Raw genomic sequence first — 21,140 nt, forward strand, 5'->3', positions numbered from 1 at the left:
CAACTGACTTCAGCCACAGCTTTAGATGAAATCAACGGAAGATTTAAACGATCAACAAACAGCTTCACCAACTTCACACATTACTAACCGGACTGACTTTATTTCTGTCAGATCAGAGATCAGAGATCAAAAAATCTTATTGAGAATTACAGAGATGTAGATGATAATGTTAGTTTCGTTTAGCATCACCATTGTGGAGATCAGTGTTTGTTTTAGTTGGGCTCCTGACCCTTGACTTTTGTACTTCAACTTTTGTTTCATTGCTATATTTGTATCTTTATGATGCATCTGTTACAGCAGTATTAATCTTGATGGTCAAGTGATTATGACTGTTTCTGTAAGGCATGATCTACTAGACTGACTTGTTGCTATAATAGTCAAATAATAATTTGGTGTTGAAATATATGAGTGAATAACACTTTTCTTTTGTTTGTTTCTTCAATTTTATAAGATTGAACGGTAATGTGATTATCTGGATATGGATTTAACGAAATTTTGACCTTTAAATATTTTGGGCAGCAGTCCTCACAACACTGAAAGAGAGACATCAACAATTACCTTTTGGTGACAATCAAAAGGTTTATGATGAAATGCATACTGGGTACCAGCACAGGATAAAACTCATCCATGATTCCCAGCATGCATTGCAGCATGAATAAATTATGCCACTGAATTGTTCACTTATTTTCTTGAATTCTTATGTGCTTATAATTTTGCTTTTGTCTTAAGTTTTAGTAGCATGTTTTGTGATGTTCAGAACTTATCTGTTTATTTATATTGTGGATTGTCACCATTGTTGTGATTCATACACTGATAATTGATGTTTCTGTCTAAAGATCAGCGCAGGTTTTTTTATGAGTGAAATTTTCTTAACAGTCTTTCATTACTTTAGGATCAGCAGTGTTTCTTATTTTGCTGTAGTGTCAATATTCAATAAGAGAAGGGACACAGGATTAGATCAGAAGTAATAGTGTTTGTTCTAGTCAATCTTTAAACAACAATACCAGATTTTTTTTTCTTCTGTGGACTTTAGTTTTGCTATAACAAGTTCCAAAGGCGCACTGTTACAGCATGTTAAAAAAGAAAAAAAAAAAAACCTTGGTTGTTGAAAAGTCACGTTCAAAAGCACAACTAAAGTAAACACTGATCTCCATCATGGTAGTGAAAAAACACCTAAACCTATTTAACTCTCAATAAGATCTTCTCTAGACATCTGACAGAAATAAAGTCAGTCTGGTTAGTAATGTGAATCTGGTGAAGCTGTTTTAGTAGTTGTTTAATCAGATCTTGAGAGATTTGATGTATTCATTTATTCAGTTGAATTCATCTCATTGTAGTTGCTGCATTTTGAGTCATTTTAATAGTTTGGGGGGGAAGTTGGTCATATGGAGAAAGTTGCATTTGAACTGCCCACTGTGTACAACCACAGTCTTGAGTTTGGGTTGAGGATTCGTCCAAAATAGAGATGAGGAAGTGAGAGAGACACTGCCAGAAAGCCAAGGTTTTATTCTCTGCACTCATTAGAATCAATTAAAATCCATTCGGCATGTGGAAAGCAGGATTCGTTTGTTTCTGCGTCTACACAGGTGAGTGCTAGCGATCACTTTACATCAAAACAACAGCATCTGGATTTTATAACTGTCAGCATCAGTGTTGGGAAAACTACTTCAAAACTCTAGCTTGCCAAACTTAGGCTAGTTCTCGTTCTCGTTCAAGTACAGTCGGGCTTAAAATATAAAGCTACAAATGACCAAATCTACTAATAATCTAACTACCAATGTAGTTAGACAAATTGTGTTGTTAATTGTTAGTTGTTGGAAAAAATTAACATTGACTGCTGCTTTATATTTGTGTATTACGTAAATCACGATTTAAAATCTTTAAAATACTTTAAAATGTAATTTAATATCATTTCCAGCCTGTTTACTGGATGTTTGCTATGCTGAGATCGGATATGAGGGGAGCCACGTAACCTTTAAAGCCATTTACACACCGGACTACAAGACAGACACCAAATACTTCGGCAAACATGGTGCTTTCTTCTTTGAGAAACTGGTTGAGACGTCTCATCCCAACAGGTGTGTGAAACAGGGGCGATTCTCTCTATTCGACAACACGTCTGCTTGCGTCCTCACCGCCACCATCTTGAATCTGGTCCTGGAGGATTCTGGCTACTACTCGTTCGGTGTGGATATTACACTGATGCCTGATCCTACAGGGGAAGAAATACAACTGACTGTCATAAGAGGTGAGAATCATTTAGAAAGTATTTGATAGGCTCTATGTTTTTCCACACGCACATACACACACACGACTGAATGCAGAAGTGAATGTGGCTGAAGGATAGTTTCACGTTCCTTCTTCTCTGCACAGGTGAAGCAAAGAGACCAAGCACAACACCAGCACCGACACCGAAAGGTACCGCAGAAATGCAGGAGCGATCATACAAACGCTATATGCTATATACTCAATATGTTATTATTGCTTAATGTTTATATGCATGCATATATCTGGCACTATTTGCACCAAGTAGTGTAAAAAGCATCTAACTACTATTATTGCAAAGAAAATACTCCTAGTTTTACAAAGTGTAAATAGCATCTATTGCTAAGAACATGCGGGTGCAAATAAAGCTGCTGCCTATCATAATGATCTCTTTTCTTCTGTTGTGTTGTAGTGATCGTCTCCAGCACGAGCAGTCCTGTGAATATCACAGCACAGAACTGGGCCAGAACTAGAGATCAGGGTGAACTGTCTGTCCTCTGTACAGTCTATCATTGATTCATTCCTCCTGCTTATTATTTGTTCAATCCACCATTTGTTTATTCAATCTAGTCAGTCTATCATTTGTTCCTTCATTCTGTTCTTTGCTGTATCTGTCTTCTGACCTTGTGCATGCATTTGTCCTCCATTCTGTCTATCGCTCACCCATTCTTTCATTTAGTAGTTCATTCTTTCATTCTTGTGTTTGTTCTGTCATTCTTTAATTTCTTTCGATTGTTTGAACGTATTGCTATGTTGTTTCATATTGTCTTACATCGTTCCTGTTAACTTCTTACACAACTGGACTGTCTCTTTTCTCAGACCTAGCTATTTGTCTCAATTTCTCTTCTGCTCTTTGTTTCAGCCGCTCACATAAACTAAAGTGTGTCTTATCAGGTGTGTCAGATTGTATTCCTTTTCCACAGAATCTTACGTCAGGTTCGTGACAGTCTTGAGTTTGTTGTGTGTTTGCACACTTCTGGTTGTGTGTCCATTCGGTCTGTTTAAAGTTTTAAAATGTGCCACCGCCTCCAAGCTGTCGGGTGAGACGACTGCATGAGACTTCCTCTTTTCTACGCAATCAAAGATTTAACTTTTATCATGCGTCAATTAATACATGCATTACCCTTCTCCAGTGTCTGTGTCTTATCACCGGAAGACAACAGCTCAAGTTGTTGTAAGTCTGTAATCAGTGTTATCACGTTCACAACCACATTAATAGTGATGCTGATAATGTTAACTAATGTGCTCACTGACATGAAAGCTTCCTCTTTACAGGATGAGTATGTGAAAATGAGCTCGGTCGTCTTTACAAACCCGCCCACGGCTCGAAGTGATAAAGGTTCAGTTATCCCAGAGCTTCATAGGCCTGCAAACACAGAGCCGGATCCCAGCACAGACGCCTGCTGCACGGATGCTGTGCAACCAGATTTGGATCAGATCTACACCGAAATGAACCCGGATGTTGTTCAAGAGTCAATTTATCAGAGTATTGATCAGACTACTGACTGACCAAAACATCCTCATCAACAGCTTGACAAAATCAAAGTTTCTTTTTCCTGCAACAGTTACAATAAGGTTTCTATCGTTAACAGTAGTTAAAAAATCCTGATTTGGTAACATTTACATTTACTAATTAATTATTACAATTAAACGTTATATCTGTTGGATTCACAACTAATGGTAACAAAGAATACACATGTATTGCGTATTTTTAGTTAATGCATTAAGTAAAATTAACTAATCGAACCTTATTGTATAATGTTATCAATTTTCATCAGTTTGTTATGTTGATTTCATGTATAAAGACAAACAATTGAATTGTCTTGAATAAATAAATGTGTCTGAATGAAAACAGCAAATGTAGACGTATAGAAAAGTGTGTGAGTTTAGTGAGACTACAAGTCACGTTATGCCACAGGTGCATCACTGCAGATATCTCAAGAGGATGGAGAGACAAAAATAGAATTAAAGAATTCATCACACCACACAGGAGGAAGGTGAAGTGTACCCTGGATTTCACACAGTGTTTAGCTTTTATAAGTGCTGTGAAGTCTCTTTTGGGTCTTTTCAGCATGTGGATTTTTCTAGTTTTCCTCTCCCACATCTTCACAGGTGAGTGAACATCCCTTTATCTTTCATAAGGAACGAGTAACTAAAGCCTGATATTTGGACTGACTTGCGCTATTGATTCAGTTGATCATGTGATGTCACATCCTGTCTGATTCCTGATTTCCAGGGGTGTCTACGAATGCTTTTACGGCTCCGACGGGAGGAAACGTCACATTTCATTGTTCACATTTATTGGCCCGTGGGAACATCAAGTATTTCTGCAGAGACTCTTGTGCGGTCGAGAATATTCTCATTAAATCAAATGCATGAGAAAACCCGACTAACAGAGGCAGATACACCATACATGACAAAAGATCAGACTTCACCATCACCATCACTGACCTGCGGCTGTCAGACTCTGCCACTTACATCTGCGCAGTCGACAGACTTTTAATAGACACTTACACGTATAGGACTCGGCTACATGTGTTTCAGGGTAAGTTATATTTAAAAAAACTCACTTTATTTAGTAAAAATGGTTTTGTTTAGAGTTGAACTTTTCCTTTCAGAGGTATGTTGTAGTTGAAAGTTTGCTTTACTTAATTTACAGTCACATACATTAAACATATTTTATTATTCATTATAGATGCTTTAAAAGAATGCATGTTTGAAAAAAGGCATGTGAGTAATCTTACTCTGTTCAGACTTGCTGATTGTTTTACTTCTGTTTCTTAAATGTCTGGAAACTTGAATTTCTCATTTATGATAGCCAAAAACAGGAAACGTGATAAACAACACCCGTTTACGTTATAGTAGCATATTTACTGGATGTATTCATATTTTCCAGTCTCTATACCGAGGCCTGCACAGCAAAATCCCCAGTGTTAATGGGATAATTAATAAGTTAATTGAGTTATGAGTTAAGATCCCAACTAAATCAAACACTGAACACTATAATGGTGACACACAAATTGTGATTTTCTCGTTTGTGATTCTGCTTGTTAACATCAGGTGTCTTCAATAATGGTCAATCATAACTCAATTAACTTCTTAATTATCTCATTAACTTCAACTGTGCTTCAGTGTTACTTTTAACACTGCTTCAGTGTTTATATGACTCCACATTTAGAGTGTTAAATTAACACTGGAGATTTTTCTGTGTGCTTCACCAAGTTCATCCATATCACCTGCAAAACCAACAACTAGTGATACAACAGGCTATTGCCATCCATCTATAAATCACTTCTTCCTTACTTAAATTCAGATATTGAATCATATTTTTTTTATATAGAGAATAAGGGAGCATTAATGACAAAGCGGTCGACTGCAGACTCTTCACCAGAAACCATGCACAGATCAGCACTGTCTGGTAAATAAGACTTTTTTAGTGTCTTTGGATATTTATAGGACTACTTGAGAATCAGATAGGAAGGAAAGAAATGTTTCATCTGTGTGCTGGTTTCTGTCCTCAGATCCTCTGGTTTATGAAGGAGTTGGTCTTAGTGCTCTGGTGCTGATTTTCAGATTAATGTGTTTGGTAGATTGTTTTATGTGTCTACATGAATATTTTTATACAGTGCAGGTCAGCTAAATGTCATTCAGGTACATATATGGTATTTCCCCACCCTCTGTTATGAGGTATTTAAAGGAGAGGTTTGCAACCTCTGGATACCAAAATACTTTCATATCCAGCTAATATACAGAAGTAAGCCATATACTTTAGTTTCATAAATGATCAACATGTGCCTTTCAAAAGTTGGAGAGTTACAAACCTGGAGAGTAAATAGATATATAATTGATCATACTCTTGATTTACTATTATCCTTTGGTACTATTATGGTACTTTTATAATATTAATGTTATAATTTGACTGATTTATTGTCATTATTGTCATTTATTGTTTGTTTGGTGCAATGAAATTCACATTTTTAAAAGTGATTAAAGCATCCACATTCTCTCTAAGGGCAAGTAAAAGCATAATAATGTTAACAAAATGTATGCATGCATTAGATCTGTTCTGATATTTGGTTGATATGTACAGTAATGTCAAGATATGCAAGGTGTGTGTAGTGCTAAAAACAGGGAAGGGGAAGAAGAAGTTAAGCATTGCACCATAGACACGTCAGTACGGAAGAAAGAAGCATTTGTCAGTGTTTACGAGTTTTATTTAGAAACAAAAGTGATATAAATCCTCACCATGTGGAGCTTTCTTCTTCTCTGGTTCTGCATGGGTATCGGTGAGTTCAGGACTTCTGCCTGTGACAGTTTTGCACTTCTCTGCTTTTCCACAATTTTACAACCAGCAGTCGGCATTTCTTAATATGTTAAATGTGCTAATCCTGTCTAATGATATTTCTGTTTTCAGTTGTTGTTGGTGCTCGAGTTACAGTATTAGGATTCAGAGGAAAGACAGCTGACATCAGATGCCCTTATGAATCTGGATATGAATCAAATCCAAAGTATTTGTGTAAAGGCGAGTGCAAAATTATAAATAAAGTCATCATGGTTAAATCCGGATCTCCAGCTAAAGACCAGAGATTCTCTCTGAGTGACAACAGGACGGCCAGAGTTTTCACCGTCACCATCACTGATCTGAGACTAGAGGATGAAGGACAATACTGGTGTGGAGTGGAGAGGACTGTATTTAAAGATGTCTATTCAGAAATTCTGTTGCTCGTAAAACAGGGTAATGTGACTTAAACTAATGAATCTATAGTAAAAATGTCCATGAAAACAAGCCTGTAACTGTTCATGCATGTATGTGACTTTCCTCATGTAGGGTCATGGATGTGCATGCAAAGATTTGATACATAGATGTGTTTTAGAAAGTGCAGGTGCTTGTTACATTAATCAATCTCCATTGGTTTCCATGCAGTTCACCAAAAATCACCATCACAAGTGTCAGTTCCCAGTCTGTTGCCACACTGAAAATAAGCAATGGGAATAACTCATTTTAACCTGGCAAGGGTTAAAAATAATTTATAACTAATTGTAATTATTTGCACCTCAGGTATTACAAGTATTCATAAAAAACATTCGTTTATTTTGTGTCTGTGCAGTTAATTTTGAACAAAATAATGCAGGTCAGATTAACCCCAACACAAAGGGAAGAATTTGCTTTTGTAGCATATTATTTTATTTATTTATTAGATATTTTAGACTCTGACAAGCTACAGTAAATATTTCATGTTTTTAAAATATATTTTATACATCATATTCTCGGCGATACTGCATCATAATCAATGGGTTAACACACATGTGATTGTAATGTATTAATACAAGTGAAATCTAGTCCATCTTTGTTTTCGTTGCTTTAGATATTGGGACAACTGAAGGTCCAACCGTCCGCCTGTGTTTAATGACAAGCACTCGTGTTTCATCAGCTCCTCTGACTCCTCAAACCCTGCAAGCACAGACGTCTCCACCTGACTCAGGTAAACAGCTCTCCACATCACACACTGCTCATGTCTCTCTCACAGAAACATCTGAACCAGCTCAGTGCTTCATTTTCAGGTTCATTTGATATCATCATCATCGTCATTACAGCAGGAGCTTTGGTTTTGTTCTTCATCTGTGCTGTGTTGCTTATTGTGGCCATACGGAAGACAAAGACATGTGGTAATATTTATGCAGTATATATTAATGAATTAATTAATTCAATCTCAATTTGTCTACATTCAGATCACTATTCAGATCAGATACTGTTATAGGTTTTATTTATATTTTGAATTACTTTCCATTTTTATTTTTTTCCATTTTCATATATATATATATATATATATATATGTATATCCATTGCATTTTTAGTTTTAGTAATGTTGTTTTCTAATATTTTTTTTGGTTATATATATATATATATATATATATATATATATATATATATATATATATATATATATATATATATATATATATATATATATATATATATATCAGAGTTTGCGCTAGAAAAAAATGTTGCCGGTCAAAGTGACCGGCAGAGGTTTCCTTTTCCGGACATTTTGACGATATGCCGGTCAAGTATCGCCTCTTAATTAGTCAAGGTGAGGAAAACTGGAGGCAGGCTATGTAACGTAAAAAATGACATAATCAGGCAGCCGAATGCAACATGTTTATTAGCCTAACTTTCAAATAGACGGAAAAAAAACATTTTCTACTATGGTTCATTTCTTCATTCGGATCTATTTGCGATCCATTCCATTCTAAACAAACAAAGCATATGTTTCGTCCTTGTTTCATTATAGATTATGTCACGGGAGGAGCACAAGACAGACACAGTGGGCGTGGCGTCAGGCCTCGGAGAGGCTTTTATTAACAGAAATCATAAAATAACAGGGAATAAAAGTGGCCAAAGGGGGAAAGTGTCCAAAATAACAGGGAATCTGGTGTCCTCGTCGTGCTGCGGGGTTTGTGTAGGTCGGGCAGTGTTCATCGAGGAAGGGTCCAGGCAAGGGGCGGAGTCCGGCGGCCGCACGCGCTCCCCTCCTCGGTCGGGGGCGCGAGGGGCGGCGGCTTCTCCTAGCGGCCGCGTCTCTCTCGTTGGCCGCGGCGCTGGTAGGGGATGGACGGCCCGGCATCCTGGCCCGTCGGCCGTGTAAACGGGTGCGGTTCCCATCCGGATCGCGGGTCCGGCAGCTCACATCTTGGTGGCGCGGGAGTCCCTCAACCATGCGCGTAATTTGCAGGGGGGTTACGGGGGTCATGACCCCCCCAAATATCAGATCCAACTAATATAACCCCCTTAATATCATAACATCATTCAGATTAAAATAATATGAAATATTCAGAATGAATACTTTTTTTCGTTTTCTTTATTAATTTCATTTGCCAGCAAGAAAGATAGTATCATATTTTAAATAATCTGTAGTGTAAATTAGCATGTTACCTTTTACACAAGAAAATTATTCATATGCCGCGAGTTTAACCCCCCCAATGGTAGACCCAAAGTTACGCCCTTGCCCTCAACGCACCCTTCCTGGACCCACGAGGACACCAGTGTGCATGCACGGGGAAGAGACCGGTCTCCTGAGGAGAGGCGCGTTGGGCTTTTAAACAGCGGCGGGGATGAGGCTCCATTCACATCAGGTGTGCCCCATCACACGCCGCCAGCCCTGACTCGTCCAGCGCCCCTCCTCTCACACACCCACTCCAGTCCACTCCATTTAGGACGGGGTGCCGGTGACAATCAGGGAGGAGGCAGCTGACTCGTCACAATTAAGATAATAATTCATAAATGCACGCATAATTATCAGTGAACTTGATAAAAGTTGCAGATATGTTTTACATGCATGCACAAACAAATGCCTTTCAACTTATGTGTGCAAAATTCAGAATGAAATGAATGTGCAGCAATTTGTACACTGTAAAACCCGACAAGTTAACTTAACTCAAATCGTTTGAGTAAACCGATTGCCTTGACTGTAATACCCGACAAGTAAACTTAACTCAAACGGTTTGAGTAAACAGATATCCTTAAGTTATGTTAACTCAAACCGTTTGAGGAAACCGATTGCCTTAAACCATTTAAGTTGAAAAAACTAACAGTTATGAGTACTCTGAACTTAATTCAGTTGAGTTCACTGAAAGAAGATATACATTGCAATTAAGTGATTAAGTGATTAATTGAGCTTTAGTGATGAACACCTGCTGTTAACAAACAGAATCACTGAAGAAAAGAGAGAAAGGAACAACAGCTGACTTCAGACACAGCCTCACTCAAACCTGACAAGTTATGTTAACTCAAACCGTTTGAGGAAACCGATTGCCTTAAACCATTTAAGTTGAAAAAACTAACAGTTATGAGTACTCTGAACTTAATTCAGTTGAGTTCATTGAAAGAAGATATACATTGCAATTAAGTAATTAAGCGCACAAACCCCACAAACAGCATCAGCAGCTCCACTTATTAATAACCAGACTGACTTTATTTCTGTCAGACGTCTACAGAAGATCTTATTGAGAATGAACTAAGGTTTAGATGTTGATTTATTGTTTCATTTGAAGTAGCCATGTTAGAGATCAGTGTCTGCTTTAGTTGGGCTCTTGACCCTTGATTTCTGTCTTAGTCTTTTCTCTGGCTGTTATAACTGTGTGTTTCTAAAACACTTTCGTTGTAACTCAAAAGCCCAGAAGAAATGCCATTAGGTGTTCACCTGTACCTAGGTGTAGATTGTTATACTTTATAGCTGTGATGATAATTTTTCATTATTATTCACAAATATTGATCTATACAGAGTCTAATCTCTGATTAAACAAATGTGTAATTAGTAGAAGTGGACCTAATAAAAATGACACTAAGAGCCAGTGATTCTGTGATAATCAGTTAATATAAAAATGATTTCATAAACATTTTGTACATATACATTTGTCTTCCATCCCAGTAGTTGGTCAGACACAGACATCAATAATCAGAATATGAACCTCAACAATGGTGACAAAAAAAACATGCTGCAATGCATGCTGGGTACTATTGTAGTACAAATCTCATCCATGGCTCCCAGCATGCTCTGCAGCATTTTATTTTTTTTTCTTTTATGGTCACCATTGTTGAGGTTCATATTCTGATTATTGATGTCTGTGTGTGACTAACTGACACCATAGAAGACCAAACTGTCTGGAAAGTCTTTGTATTAGCTGATTATTACAGAACCACTGGCTCTTAGAGGTGGGCAGATCGATACTTTTATCGATACCAACGTTGGTATCGGTATTGATCGATACCAACGGGAAAATATCGATACTTAAGTTTCAGTTTCTCTCGTTTTGCGACCTGGCCGTGTTTGTCAAAATGCTGCTGCTGTCACAGAGCAGAGCAAACTCTTGAGAGTGCTGCTTGTGCTCGACACTGCTCTCCGCCCCCTCTCCTGTGTTGTACCGTCACGTGACTCACCACTAGCGCTACCACCAGCAGTCAAGCGCGCGCACCGCTCAGCCGCGCATTTCTAACAGCAGTCAGTCAGACGCGGAGAGAAAGAGGAGCGTTGTATGGCTGTATTTTCAGGCCGATCTACCCTTTTTGTGTTAGCTGTGAAAGGGATACTAATTTCTATATTTAAACTTCACCTAGATGTGTACCAGACTTAATTATTTTTATTATTTTTCAATAGCTGATTCTCCAAGAGCAGTGGATATTACAAGGCGCCTATCAGAAATGATTGTGAAGGACCTGCAGCCTCTTTCCATAGTGGAAGATGTCGGCTTCAGGAATTTTGTATAAGGAGAATTTGTTTTATATTGTGAAGTAAAACTTTGTGACTTTAAGAAAAAAATACTGAAAAGAAGTGCACTAAAGAGGAGAATTTTTTTTTTTTATTAACATGCTACTTGAAAAGAGAATTTGTTTTTACATTTTTTATATTTGTGAAGTAATCATTTTGTAACTTTGTTTATTTAAATAAATCAGAAGTAACCAAAAGTTGTTTCTGAACAAAAGCTTTTGTAGTACTGATTAATAACCCAAAATGCAAATCACAAAAACAAATTAAAAGTCATGAAAATTCATTTAGATTTAGGTTGAAGACACATCCACCTTAATTATTAAAAAGTATCGGTATTGGTATCGGTATCGGCGATACTGGCCCTGTATTTACTTGGTATCGGATCGATACCAAATCTAGCGGTATCGCACACCTCTACTGGCTCTAAGAATCACTTTTACTATAGTCAATTTAATTACACAACCCATATTTCATCAGAGATTAGACTCCTAACAGTTGCATAATTATATATATATATTGGTTGTTATACCAATATAAAGTATAACAATCTACACCTAGGTACAGGTGAACACCTGACGGCTTTTCTTCTGGGCTTTTGAGTTATAACAAATGTGTTTTAGAAACACACGGTTATAACAGCCAGAGAAAAGACTAAGACAGAAATCAAGGGTCAAGAGCCCAACTAAAGCAAACACTGATCTCTAACATGGTTACTTCAAATGAAACAATAAATCAACATCTAAACCTTAGTTCATTCTCAATAAGATCTTCTGTAGACGTCTGACAGAAATAAAGTCAGTCTGGTTATTAATAAGTGGAGCTGCTGATGCTGTTTGTGGGGTTGTTTAATCAGATCTTGAGAGATTTCATGTATTTTATTTCAGTTGATTTCATCTAAGGCTGTGTCTGAAGTCAGTTGTAGTAGTTCTTGTGTTTCTCTTTTCTTCAGTGATTCTGTTTGTTAACAGCAGCTGTTCATCACTAATTCTCAATTAGCACTTAGTTAATCACTTAATTACTTAAATGCAAAGTTTTAAAACTTACATGGTTTAAATCAAGGCAGTCTGTTTACTCAAACGGTTTGAGTTAAGTTTACTTATCGGGTTTTACAGTGTACAAATAGAGATTCTAGGTCTACTATACATGTTGTAGCCATTAAATAAGCTTATTTAGTTTAATATTTGTTAAAATATTATAATGTTATTTTTTAATTTATGTTGATTATGAAAAGTAAACCGCACGAGTAAGATAAGATGCGCAATATCGAGAGACATGGAGCGGGTCAGACATGATTTTGACCACTTAATTAAGTTTTGTTTAGTAGAAATACTTTTTTGAAGTGAATTTCGTTTTGTATAAATTGTATCTTAATTTTAATATTTTTTTTTTATCAACCAATTGCCTGGATTTAATACATAAGAAGCAAATATAGCAGACGACAGGCCTAATCATGCAGGCGCCCTCGCGGCCACTTGCATTGCTAGTGAACTGGAGTGCATCTCAACCTAATTTAACGAAACTCTGCGTAGGCCTCACAGACATGAAATATATCTTAAGAAAGCTTGAAATGTCTTTTGAACAATTTAAAACGAATTTTTTTTTTACCTATGCTAATTACACATTAAATTCAGGTAGGCTACTGAGTCGCTGTCCTCAGTGCCCAGAAAAGCGCTGAAACGGAGATGAAAGGGGAGCCCGTTTTTATTTATTTATTTATTTTTTTGGCTTATTTTAGGGGGCGGGATTATTAGGCAATTTTATTCAGACAATTTGACCGGAGAGATTTAATTTTGTCGGACATTTCTTTTTTTTTTTTTCGGCCAATGTCCGGCAATTACCGGACAACGGAAACCCTGATATATATATATGTAGTATATATAGACGGTTTCATCGGGCGCAAGCGCCTGGACCTAAGTTAACTTCCGGTCTGTGTTGTGTATATCGGTCTGGCTGCGGTGCCTTCTAAAAACGCAGTTAAAGTCAAGGTGATGAGCAGACTGAAGTTGGGCTCAGGTGGTTGTGCTGCGGGATGTGTTTCCCATACATTCATTTATTTTTGGAGCCACAATTTTAAAACTGATCGAGTTTCAAAAAAGTTTCGTTAAACATGAGTAACGTAACGTTAAATAACGTATTTACTGCACGTTTAATAATAATAATTCCTTACATTTATGTTTAAATATCAAAACGAGGCACGGGTGTTTTTATATCGCTGTATTTCTGAAGGAAGAATTGCATGTTATATGCCTGATAAAGCAGCGTGTGAGCGTACCAGCTCTGCTTTGTTTACAGCTGTTACTGGGGAAACCTCTATTTCTCGCGCTTTATGTCTATGCTTTAAAACATCTCCTGCTGGCAAAGGATGAATTAGAATTTTCATTAAGTCCGCCTGATCCACACAGAAAACACATTTTGTTTGTTATCAAAAATTATCTACTCTAGAGGGACTTGGCTGTTGTTATTGATTCTATTTGGAGTCTACCGGAAGTTAAGACAAGTACATTTTGATTGACAGCTTTTTAAAAGCCAGAACACACCCGACATTATTCAAATGTCCACACGCACACAACGCTTTTGCCTTTTGTTAATAATGAGTCATTTATACATGTTTTGGGTCATTCTACAGAAACGTCCACATTTGGTATGGCAAGATCTCTTAAAATTGATTTCTTTTTCTAACATTTAAACTTAGACCACATTATTAGATTACCCTTTGACTTCATGATTACACATAAATTACAGCTTAATGATTTTTCTTTTTTTTTGTGTGCATGTATTTAAAGACCGCATACACCATATAAAAATATTTGAAAAAAAAAGGTTTTAAACAAGCAATAATACAATCCTTTAAAGCTTAACTCTTAAGTGCAGCAGAATTCAATGAATTTAAAATGATCATTATGCCACATATGACAGATTTTATTTAATGTGAAAGAAAAAAAACACAGTAACACCAGTGACATACATAACATATATGACTCATTTCATAAGAACTGAAATCAGAGTTAGAAAAATATCATAGACAACATTTTAACTTAACATTTTAACTTCATTAGAAAACAACTAAAATGTACAACAAAGTACATTACCTAGTAAGTACAATACCATGACATAAAAAACAGTCACAATTGAACAAATGCAGTTTAGACAATGACTAAGAGGGGAAAACATTGAACTGTCCCCCATTTTCCATTTCATGGTGCTTTTTTGCTTTTTTTTTTTTGCTTTTTTTTACTTGCCCAGCTGCCCCATAACGAACTCCCAGAACCGCTGATCAATCTGAACTGAACGCTTATTTAGTGCCATGGGCTCTGGAATCAGGCATATGATCTGGTCATCACCGTACCAGTTAACATCATCTCTGGGGCTTGGCCAGAAAAACTTGTTCACTCCGTTGCGGTGCATGCATTTAACTTGAACATTGTTTTCCTCCACCTGCAGGATGATGCCAGGATAGGGATCATCATCATATCCCACAACACACCACTGCCCAGTGTGATGCTGTTCTATGACATTGGGTCTAAAATCTTTGCCTGTTTGATTGATTGCATCCATAGCTACAAGAGTAACCTCCTCTAGGCTGTGGCATGGACACTCAAACACCCCCTCAGCAGCCCCACAGAAAAAGCTTATGTCCCTGTATTTGAGAATGCCAGGAGAAACACTAAGGACCTCATGCATTTTCATGGTGCCTTTAATGGTGAATAGGGGCACTTGCTTTAAACCTTCATCCTTCTTCTCAACTTCTTTCTCACTCACATAGTAGAGTTTCACCTTGCTTGTGTCATTCAGCAGCTGGAAAAAGCTCTGTGCATCAGGAATATCTTTACCTTGACGAACTAATGCGTCAGCTGTTCTCTTCAGTGCAGCCCCCACTCCATCTGGTGAACCCTTCCTGTGACTTGCCTCAAAGAAGTTCCATGTCACAGTCGAGAAACCCCTCTGGTGTGGCTCCGTGGATATTATGTAAAAGTTTAAGCGGTTTTTGTATTGGGTGGCAGGGCCATCACTAAAAAAATGTAGGTTTTGGATATCAGTGTGGTCCTTTTTCAGGAAATTAAGAATAGGATCCAAATGAGCCCATATAGCTGGTGGGTCATGCCTTCTACTGGGGGAGATGGTGCAGAAGGGCAAGGGGGCCTGGTTTGCCAGATAAAGCACTCCAGTGTGGAGGGTCGCCTGCTGATGTGACCCCCCAAAGTGGACTGACTGGATTTCATTTGAGTATTTACAAGAATAGTTCTCGCTGAAATCGATGTGGATAAGGCAGTCTTTGGCAGTAAGGCTCTCTCTGAGATTCCTGTACTGGCTGTACTGCCAGCGAATATTAAAAATGTGTCTCCTGAATTTAAAGAGTCGGTCCTGGAATTGTGCCACAAGCTCATCCTCCTGTATTGGGGTATCTTTTTTGACAGTGATTGTACTGACTCTTGTCTCTCCACTTTGCAGTGAGATGTTCACCTTCTCCTGGCACCATTGGCTCAGAGTCACCACCCTACTTGAATACCTGTTTAAGGGATAGGTTGACGATTTGCAGTCCAAACAATCACCATACGCACATGTCTTGGAGCTGCTGCACACAGTGCTGTCGGACATTTCCTCTAAGTTTCTGGAGTCTGAAATGCCAAGCTTGTATAATTTGTCAGCCATGAACTGCAAGTTTTCATGTGTCTTACATTGGCATGTCTCTCTGTCTCTCTCATTTGGTGGAACCACCCACAATGGTCTCTGACGGCAGAAGAAAGCATAAGAAATTTGTTGGTGCTCAGATACATATTTCTTGTGGAGGTTGAGCAAGGAATCAGACAGTAGCCTCCTCTGTCTCTTAATCTTCTTGAGAGTAAGTGTGTTCTTCCTCCCTGTAGTCAGTCTGCTGACGTCATCCCTGAGAAAAAATTGTCTGACAGATTTTACAGTCTCCTTCCGTATGCCAGTTTCTTGAACTTGCTTTGTTTTTCGGATGATTCGAGAATCACAACCGATGAGCTTCTTGCAATATGTCTTGCATTTATATTTTTTGATCACCTTCTCTGATACCAGCTGTGCAAGACTTTGTTTTGACTTTGTGTCTCTAAAACTTTTGTATTTGTGTGTCAGTGATCCCAAAACAGCAAAGTGATATTTCAGGGTTTTTCTGACATGGGTGTTGACTCGCTGACCTTGAAGAACTGTTTGTGTTTTAACTTCTGGGCTGTCAAGATTTGCACGCTGCAGTCGTATGTTACGTTTCTTCACCTTTTCATATCTTCTTTTCCAACCGATGATCTTGTCTTTCAGTTTCTCTATTTCCCTTTGTTTCCTTTGTGCATCTCTCCTACGTTGTCTCCTCCCTTGTTGTATTTGTCTGTAAAGCAAAATATTTTCTTGAAAAAAAGTTCTCACTCATTTAACCCTAGCTTGAGTGTGTGTGTGAGAAATAGAGAGAGTGTGTGTGTGTGAGAGAGAGTGTGTATGTTTGTGAGAGAGAGAGAGAGAGAGAGAGAGAGAGAGAGAGAGAGTGAGTATGAGTGTGTGTGAGAGTGTGTGTGTGTGTGTGTGTGTGTGAGAGAGAGAGAGAGAGAGAGAGAGAGAGTGTTTGTGAGTGAGTGTGAATGTGGAGGTACTGTATGCTATGCACTTTTATATCTGTTTCACCATTTATTTCTGTATTTGTAACAGTTCAGTTTGTACCTTGAAACGCTGGGTGATCTATCTGGTGATGATGGGGGGGTCAATGCTCCTGCTCTGACTCTTTGCCTGCATCTTTGCTGACGGGCCCTCCATGCCTTTCGCTCATATATCTTCTCCCTTTCACTCAAATCACTTACTCTTTCTTTTTTGTGTGTCAATGTCACGGACATAGCTCTGTTTCCTTTTCTGCAAATACTCTGCTCTGCGTTCAGGATCAGCATCCCTACGCTTTCTGTATAGTCGCTGTTTCTCAGCTGCGCTCAGTTTAGCCATACCCTCAATTTAGAAATACATGACCAAAGGAGGCTTAACAATGACAAAGAAAAGTTAGAATCACAATTTTAGTGCCATTTTATGCAAAATAATTAAATGAATAGCTTTGAACAAAGTTTATCTATAAAAGGGAGTCACTGGTGTTACTGATCTTCACTGGTGTTACCCATAAGGAAGGTGACACCAGTGACAGTAACACCAGTGACAATTTTCATGAAAACTGCATTTTACAAAATGGCTGCTGCAAGGTATCAAACCACATGTTGTCAATCATGGCATATTCACTAAATTAAGTAGTTTAATCCATTTGTATTCTAGTTTTTTACAATGCCCAAACAATAAAAGAGGTCATACCAGTGACTTCAACTAAAAGCTTCATATGAAATCATGAGATAAATGAGAAGATTTCTGATAATTGAAAAGAGACAGTGGACTTACCATGGGCTTCTCTTAATAGATCTTCAGAAAATTGGAAGAAGGAAGTCGAGTGATGTCATCAGTGTGATTGTTTTTTCAAAATAAGAGCTTTTTTGTTAAACGGTAACACCAGTGACACAACTCCAGGGGACCACTACTTTCATTATATATTTTATAATATTTATTTAGCATTTTGTTTTTTAATGTAATTTACATCATATATTTTATAGTTATGGACACATGGTTGTATTTTAAATGGAAGAAAACACTGTTTTTGACCTCAAAATAAAGCATTTTCCCTCTGTACATGACTGTGGGGACGGGCACTTCTCTGGTGCTTGGAATTCTAATTAATTAATAAAAATCAAATATTGCCACATTGATGGCTCAAGAAAGTGTAATTGTTCAAATAACATATTGTTTCATTTTAAAATATAAAAAAAATTGTAACCCTGAAGTGTTTTTCAAGTGTAATATTTCTGTAAAGGCTAGGGACAGAAAAATGGACATTTCCGTAGAATGACCCTTTTAACATAATTTATTAATAACTAACGTAGACTACACCACTTGGAAGTTGGAATAAAGAAATAAAATAAGTCCTCTCTAACATTATAACATCTCTGCACTATACATAGACATAGGCTCATTTAACCAATAAATAGACCAACACACCAATAAAAACAAGTTTTTTTTTTTTTTAAATAAATTAAATTAAAATCAATTTTAAATTAAGATGGGTATTTGGCAATAAAGAAATTAAGATAAAGGCTCCGCCGGATTTGCTTCCCACTAGCAGCTGACATTTAATAAAAGAATAATGCCTACATTAGCATAAATACTCTGTCCACATTATGCATTTATGACTCAATGAATATTTAGTTATCATTTGAAAAACCTTTACTCACAACGATTAGGCTAAGCTTGCATGTTTTTGTGGAGGAAAATGAATGAATCCACTGTAGATGTCTTCAGTGTCCTGCGCTCACTGATGGTGCACGAGTCACGAGTGAAGAACCGGTTGCATCGGTATCACCAGTAGTTCTTTCGGACAGTTTGATTCAATAAACCGGTTGAAGAAAACAGTTCACCGGTTCTTTTGCGCTCGATGTAATGGCATCATTGGCGATGATTGCCCTTGATTCAAGCCTTCGGTTTACCCGCACCCATAAACCTAGCACAGAATCAGTTCAGAATCAATCACCAAAAGAATCAGTTCAGTTCAGACGCTCTGTGTGTCGGTCTGCTTCACGCTGAATCACACATGCGCAGTATCATCAGCTCCTCGGTTCACGAATCGGACGCGTCTCACAGAAACGGTTCTTGACTCGAGAACGAATAAGTCTGTTTTCATCTTCAGTTCTCTCTTCACAGCAGTTCAGTCAGTGTAAAGTGTTTGAGTAAATGAATTACTTTGGTATATTGGTTTGTTTGAACTCAGAGGGAGTGTTTAATTACATAGTTTGATTATTGGGAGAACTTTAAGTTAATGATTCTTTCAAGTAACACTTTTTAAAAATGAATTACTTTTACCAAATAATAATTAGATTTTAGACAACATAGAACTAGATAGTCTGTAATGATTTATAAACTACCTAAAATTACAGAGGTAAAAAAAAAAAAAACAGAGTGCAGATTTCCTTTCTGTTCAAATTGTCGTTGTTTTTTTTTTTTTAACTGGTCTGAACAGAACTGTTGAGACAGTCAGTGACTTGCTGTCTGGCTAACCTGAAGAACTGAATTCAGTTACTGGAAGTTTTAAAACTAAGATAACATTCATCTATCGCAGGTCTGGTTTCCTTCTCCGCTCAGGGGCTTCATCTGACATTCAGAAAAGAAGAAGACGTGAGTCAGGATCATCTTAAAGATTTCAAAATGAGTTGCATCATGAACTTTAGTTCTTCTCAAGTCAGTGTCAAGGTTCACATTCTTGCTCAATTCTCCCTTCCTTCAATTTACAGAATACGTATGAGACAGAAACCCCAGCTGTCGTCTCAAACTCACACACAGCTCAGAGTGATGAAGCGTTCGACACAGACCTCGACGTCATGACTGCTGCTGCTGCAGTGAGAAACAGTGTGAATCCAGATCAGATCTACACACAACTCAACCCCAGCAGACACAGTCACATTTATCAGAGTCTCACCGCTGGGTCTCAAGAAGAGTCCATCTATCACACCATCCATCAACCACTGGACTGAACACTGAATCCTCGTCCTCAAATGATCAGCCCTTTTCTGTTGCATGTGAATGCTGCATAGACTTTACAAATGATACAGTAGCCTCAGATCATATTCTAAGTCTAATAAATGTAAAACGGGTGTAAATATGATCACTTTGTCTGTAAAAGAGTGATGTTCACTAAATAGGAAGTGGCTAATCAGGACAATGACATTATGACGCCACAGATTGACTGATGAAATCTCTCACAGCTTGACTCGCTGGGTTTCCTGAACTGTGACATTAAACAGCACGCATCTATTACGAAATCATTGAATGTTTGCAAAACGTGCAGTTAGAGAAATTATACATATTATGTCTGGAAACGCATTGAATGGTCATCAGTGGAAATGGACTTCGCAGCCAGATGTACATACAAATGTAATCTGATCAGATTCAGGCTTTTTTTTGTCTTAATTTGATTACAAAATCCAATCTTGGTTTTGATCTGCATCAAACTGTCATTATGTGTGGTTCAAAATTTTCTAGTAAGATTACGATTCTTTCAATCCAATTATTGTTATTTTTTTTTATAATAATAATAAAAAAAAAAAAAATCCAGGTCAGTGTGTCTTTCATTGTCCGTTTTAGACAGAACAGTGTTGATTTGACAAAAGAGTTTTAATTGAGAATTGAAATGCCCTTAAATCACTTTTATTACCAGTCATAATGAAGTCTCAGTAGCAGTTTGTCAGTATCTTATTGTTTCCTGGAGCCTCAGAGATGTGATAGAGATGTGTGGAAGTGTATATGTTGCTTTGAATCATTTCATAAGTTGTCTGTCCATCAGAGGTCAGTGTGGAGAGGAACGAGTCGCTGTTGTGTTTAATCACAAGAAAATGAAGCTTGTCTCCTTCAGCATTAAAGGACACACAGAAGTGTTACAGTCTCAAGACTTTTATTTGGCAGCAAGGTATATATGTTTTCTCACTGGTGTACCCTTACGAAAGGAAACTATATTTACCCATATATTTCTTAAAATATATTGTGATATATTGTAATGTATTATTTTCCCTTTTTATTTTCTAATAT

The 21,140-nt window shown here is 37.5% G+C and overlaps 2 protein-coding genes across 5 annotated transcripts; both read left to right on the top strand.

The window, feature by feature from the left end:
- Positions 1 to 1,346: 1,346 nt before the first annotated feature.
- On the top strand, positions 1,347 to 4,299 carry LOC128030985 (uncharacterized). Its single transcript, XM_052619148.1, has 8 exons — positions 1,347 to 1,586; positions 1,919 to 2,248; positions 2,374 to 2,418; positions 2,678 to 2,746; positions 3,189 to 3,305; positions 3,399 to 3,439; positions 3,541 to 3,840; positions 4,184 to 4,299. Exons 1-7 carry the CDS (start codon positions 1,547 to 1,549, stop codon positions 3,772 to 3,774), a joined length of 876 nt encoding a protein of 291 aa, XP_052475108.1. The 5' UTR covers positions 1,347 to 1,546; the 3' UTR covers positions 3,775 to 3,840; positions 4,184 to 4,299.
- Positions 4,300 to 4,668: 369 nt separating this feature from the next.
- Positions 4,669 to 20,612, top strand: LOC128030736 (CMRF35-like molecule 3). 4 transcript variants are annotated; one of them, XM_052618673.1, is made up of 7 exons: positions 4,669 to 4,810; positions 5,606 to 5,683; positions 6,680 to 7,000; positions 7,632 to 7,748; positions 7,828 to 7,932; positions 19,678 to 19,733; positions 19,850 to 20,612. In XM_052618673.1, the coding sequence occupies exons 2-7, from the start codon at positions 5,623 to 5,625 to the stop codon at positions 20,087 to 20,089; spliced, it is 900 nt and encodes a 299-aa protein (XP_052474633.1). In that variant the 5' UTR covers positions 4,669 to 4,810; positions 5,606 to 5,622; the 3' UTR covers positions 20,090 to 20,612. The 4 variants fall into 4 exon arrangements, with proteins under 4 accessions (XP_052474633.1, XP_052474884.1, XP_052474718.1 ...); XM_052618758.1 differs by lacking the exon at positions 4,669 to 4,810 and adding an exon at positions 4,838 to 4,995; XM_052618845.1 differs by lacking the exon at positions 4,669 to 4,810 and adding an exon at positions 5,787 to 6,551.
- The last annotated feature ends 528 nt before the right edge of the window (positions 20,613 to 21,140 follow it).

Source organism: Carassius gibelio, chromosome A1 (genome assembly GCF_023724105.1).
Source record: "Carassius gibelio isolate Cgi1373 ecotype wild population from Czech Republic chromosome A1, carGib1.2-hapl.c, whole genome shotgun sequence".
NCBI lineage: Eukaryota > Metazoa > Chordata > Actinopteri > Cypriniformes > Cyprinidae > Carassius > Carassius gibelio.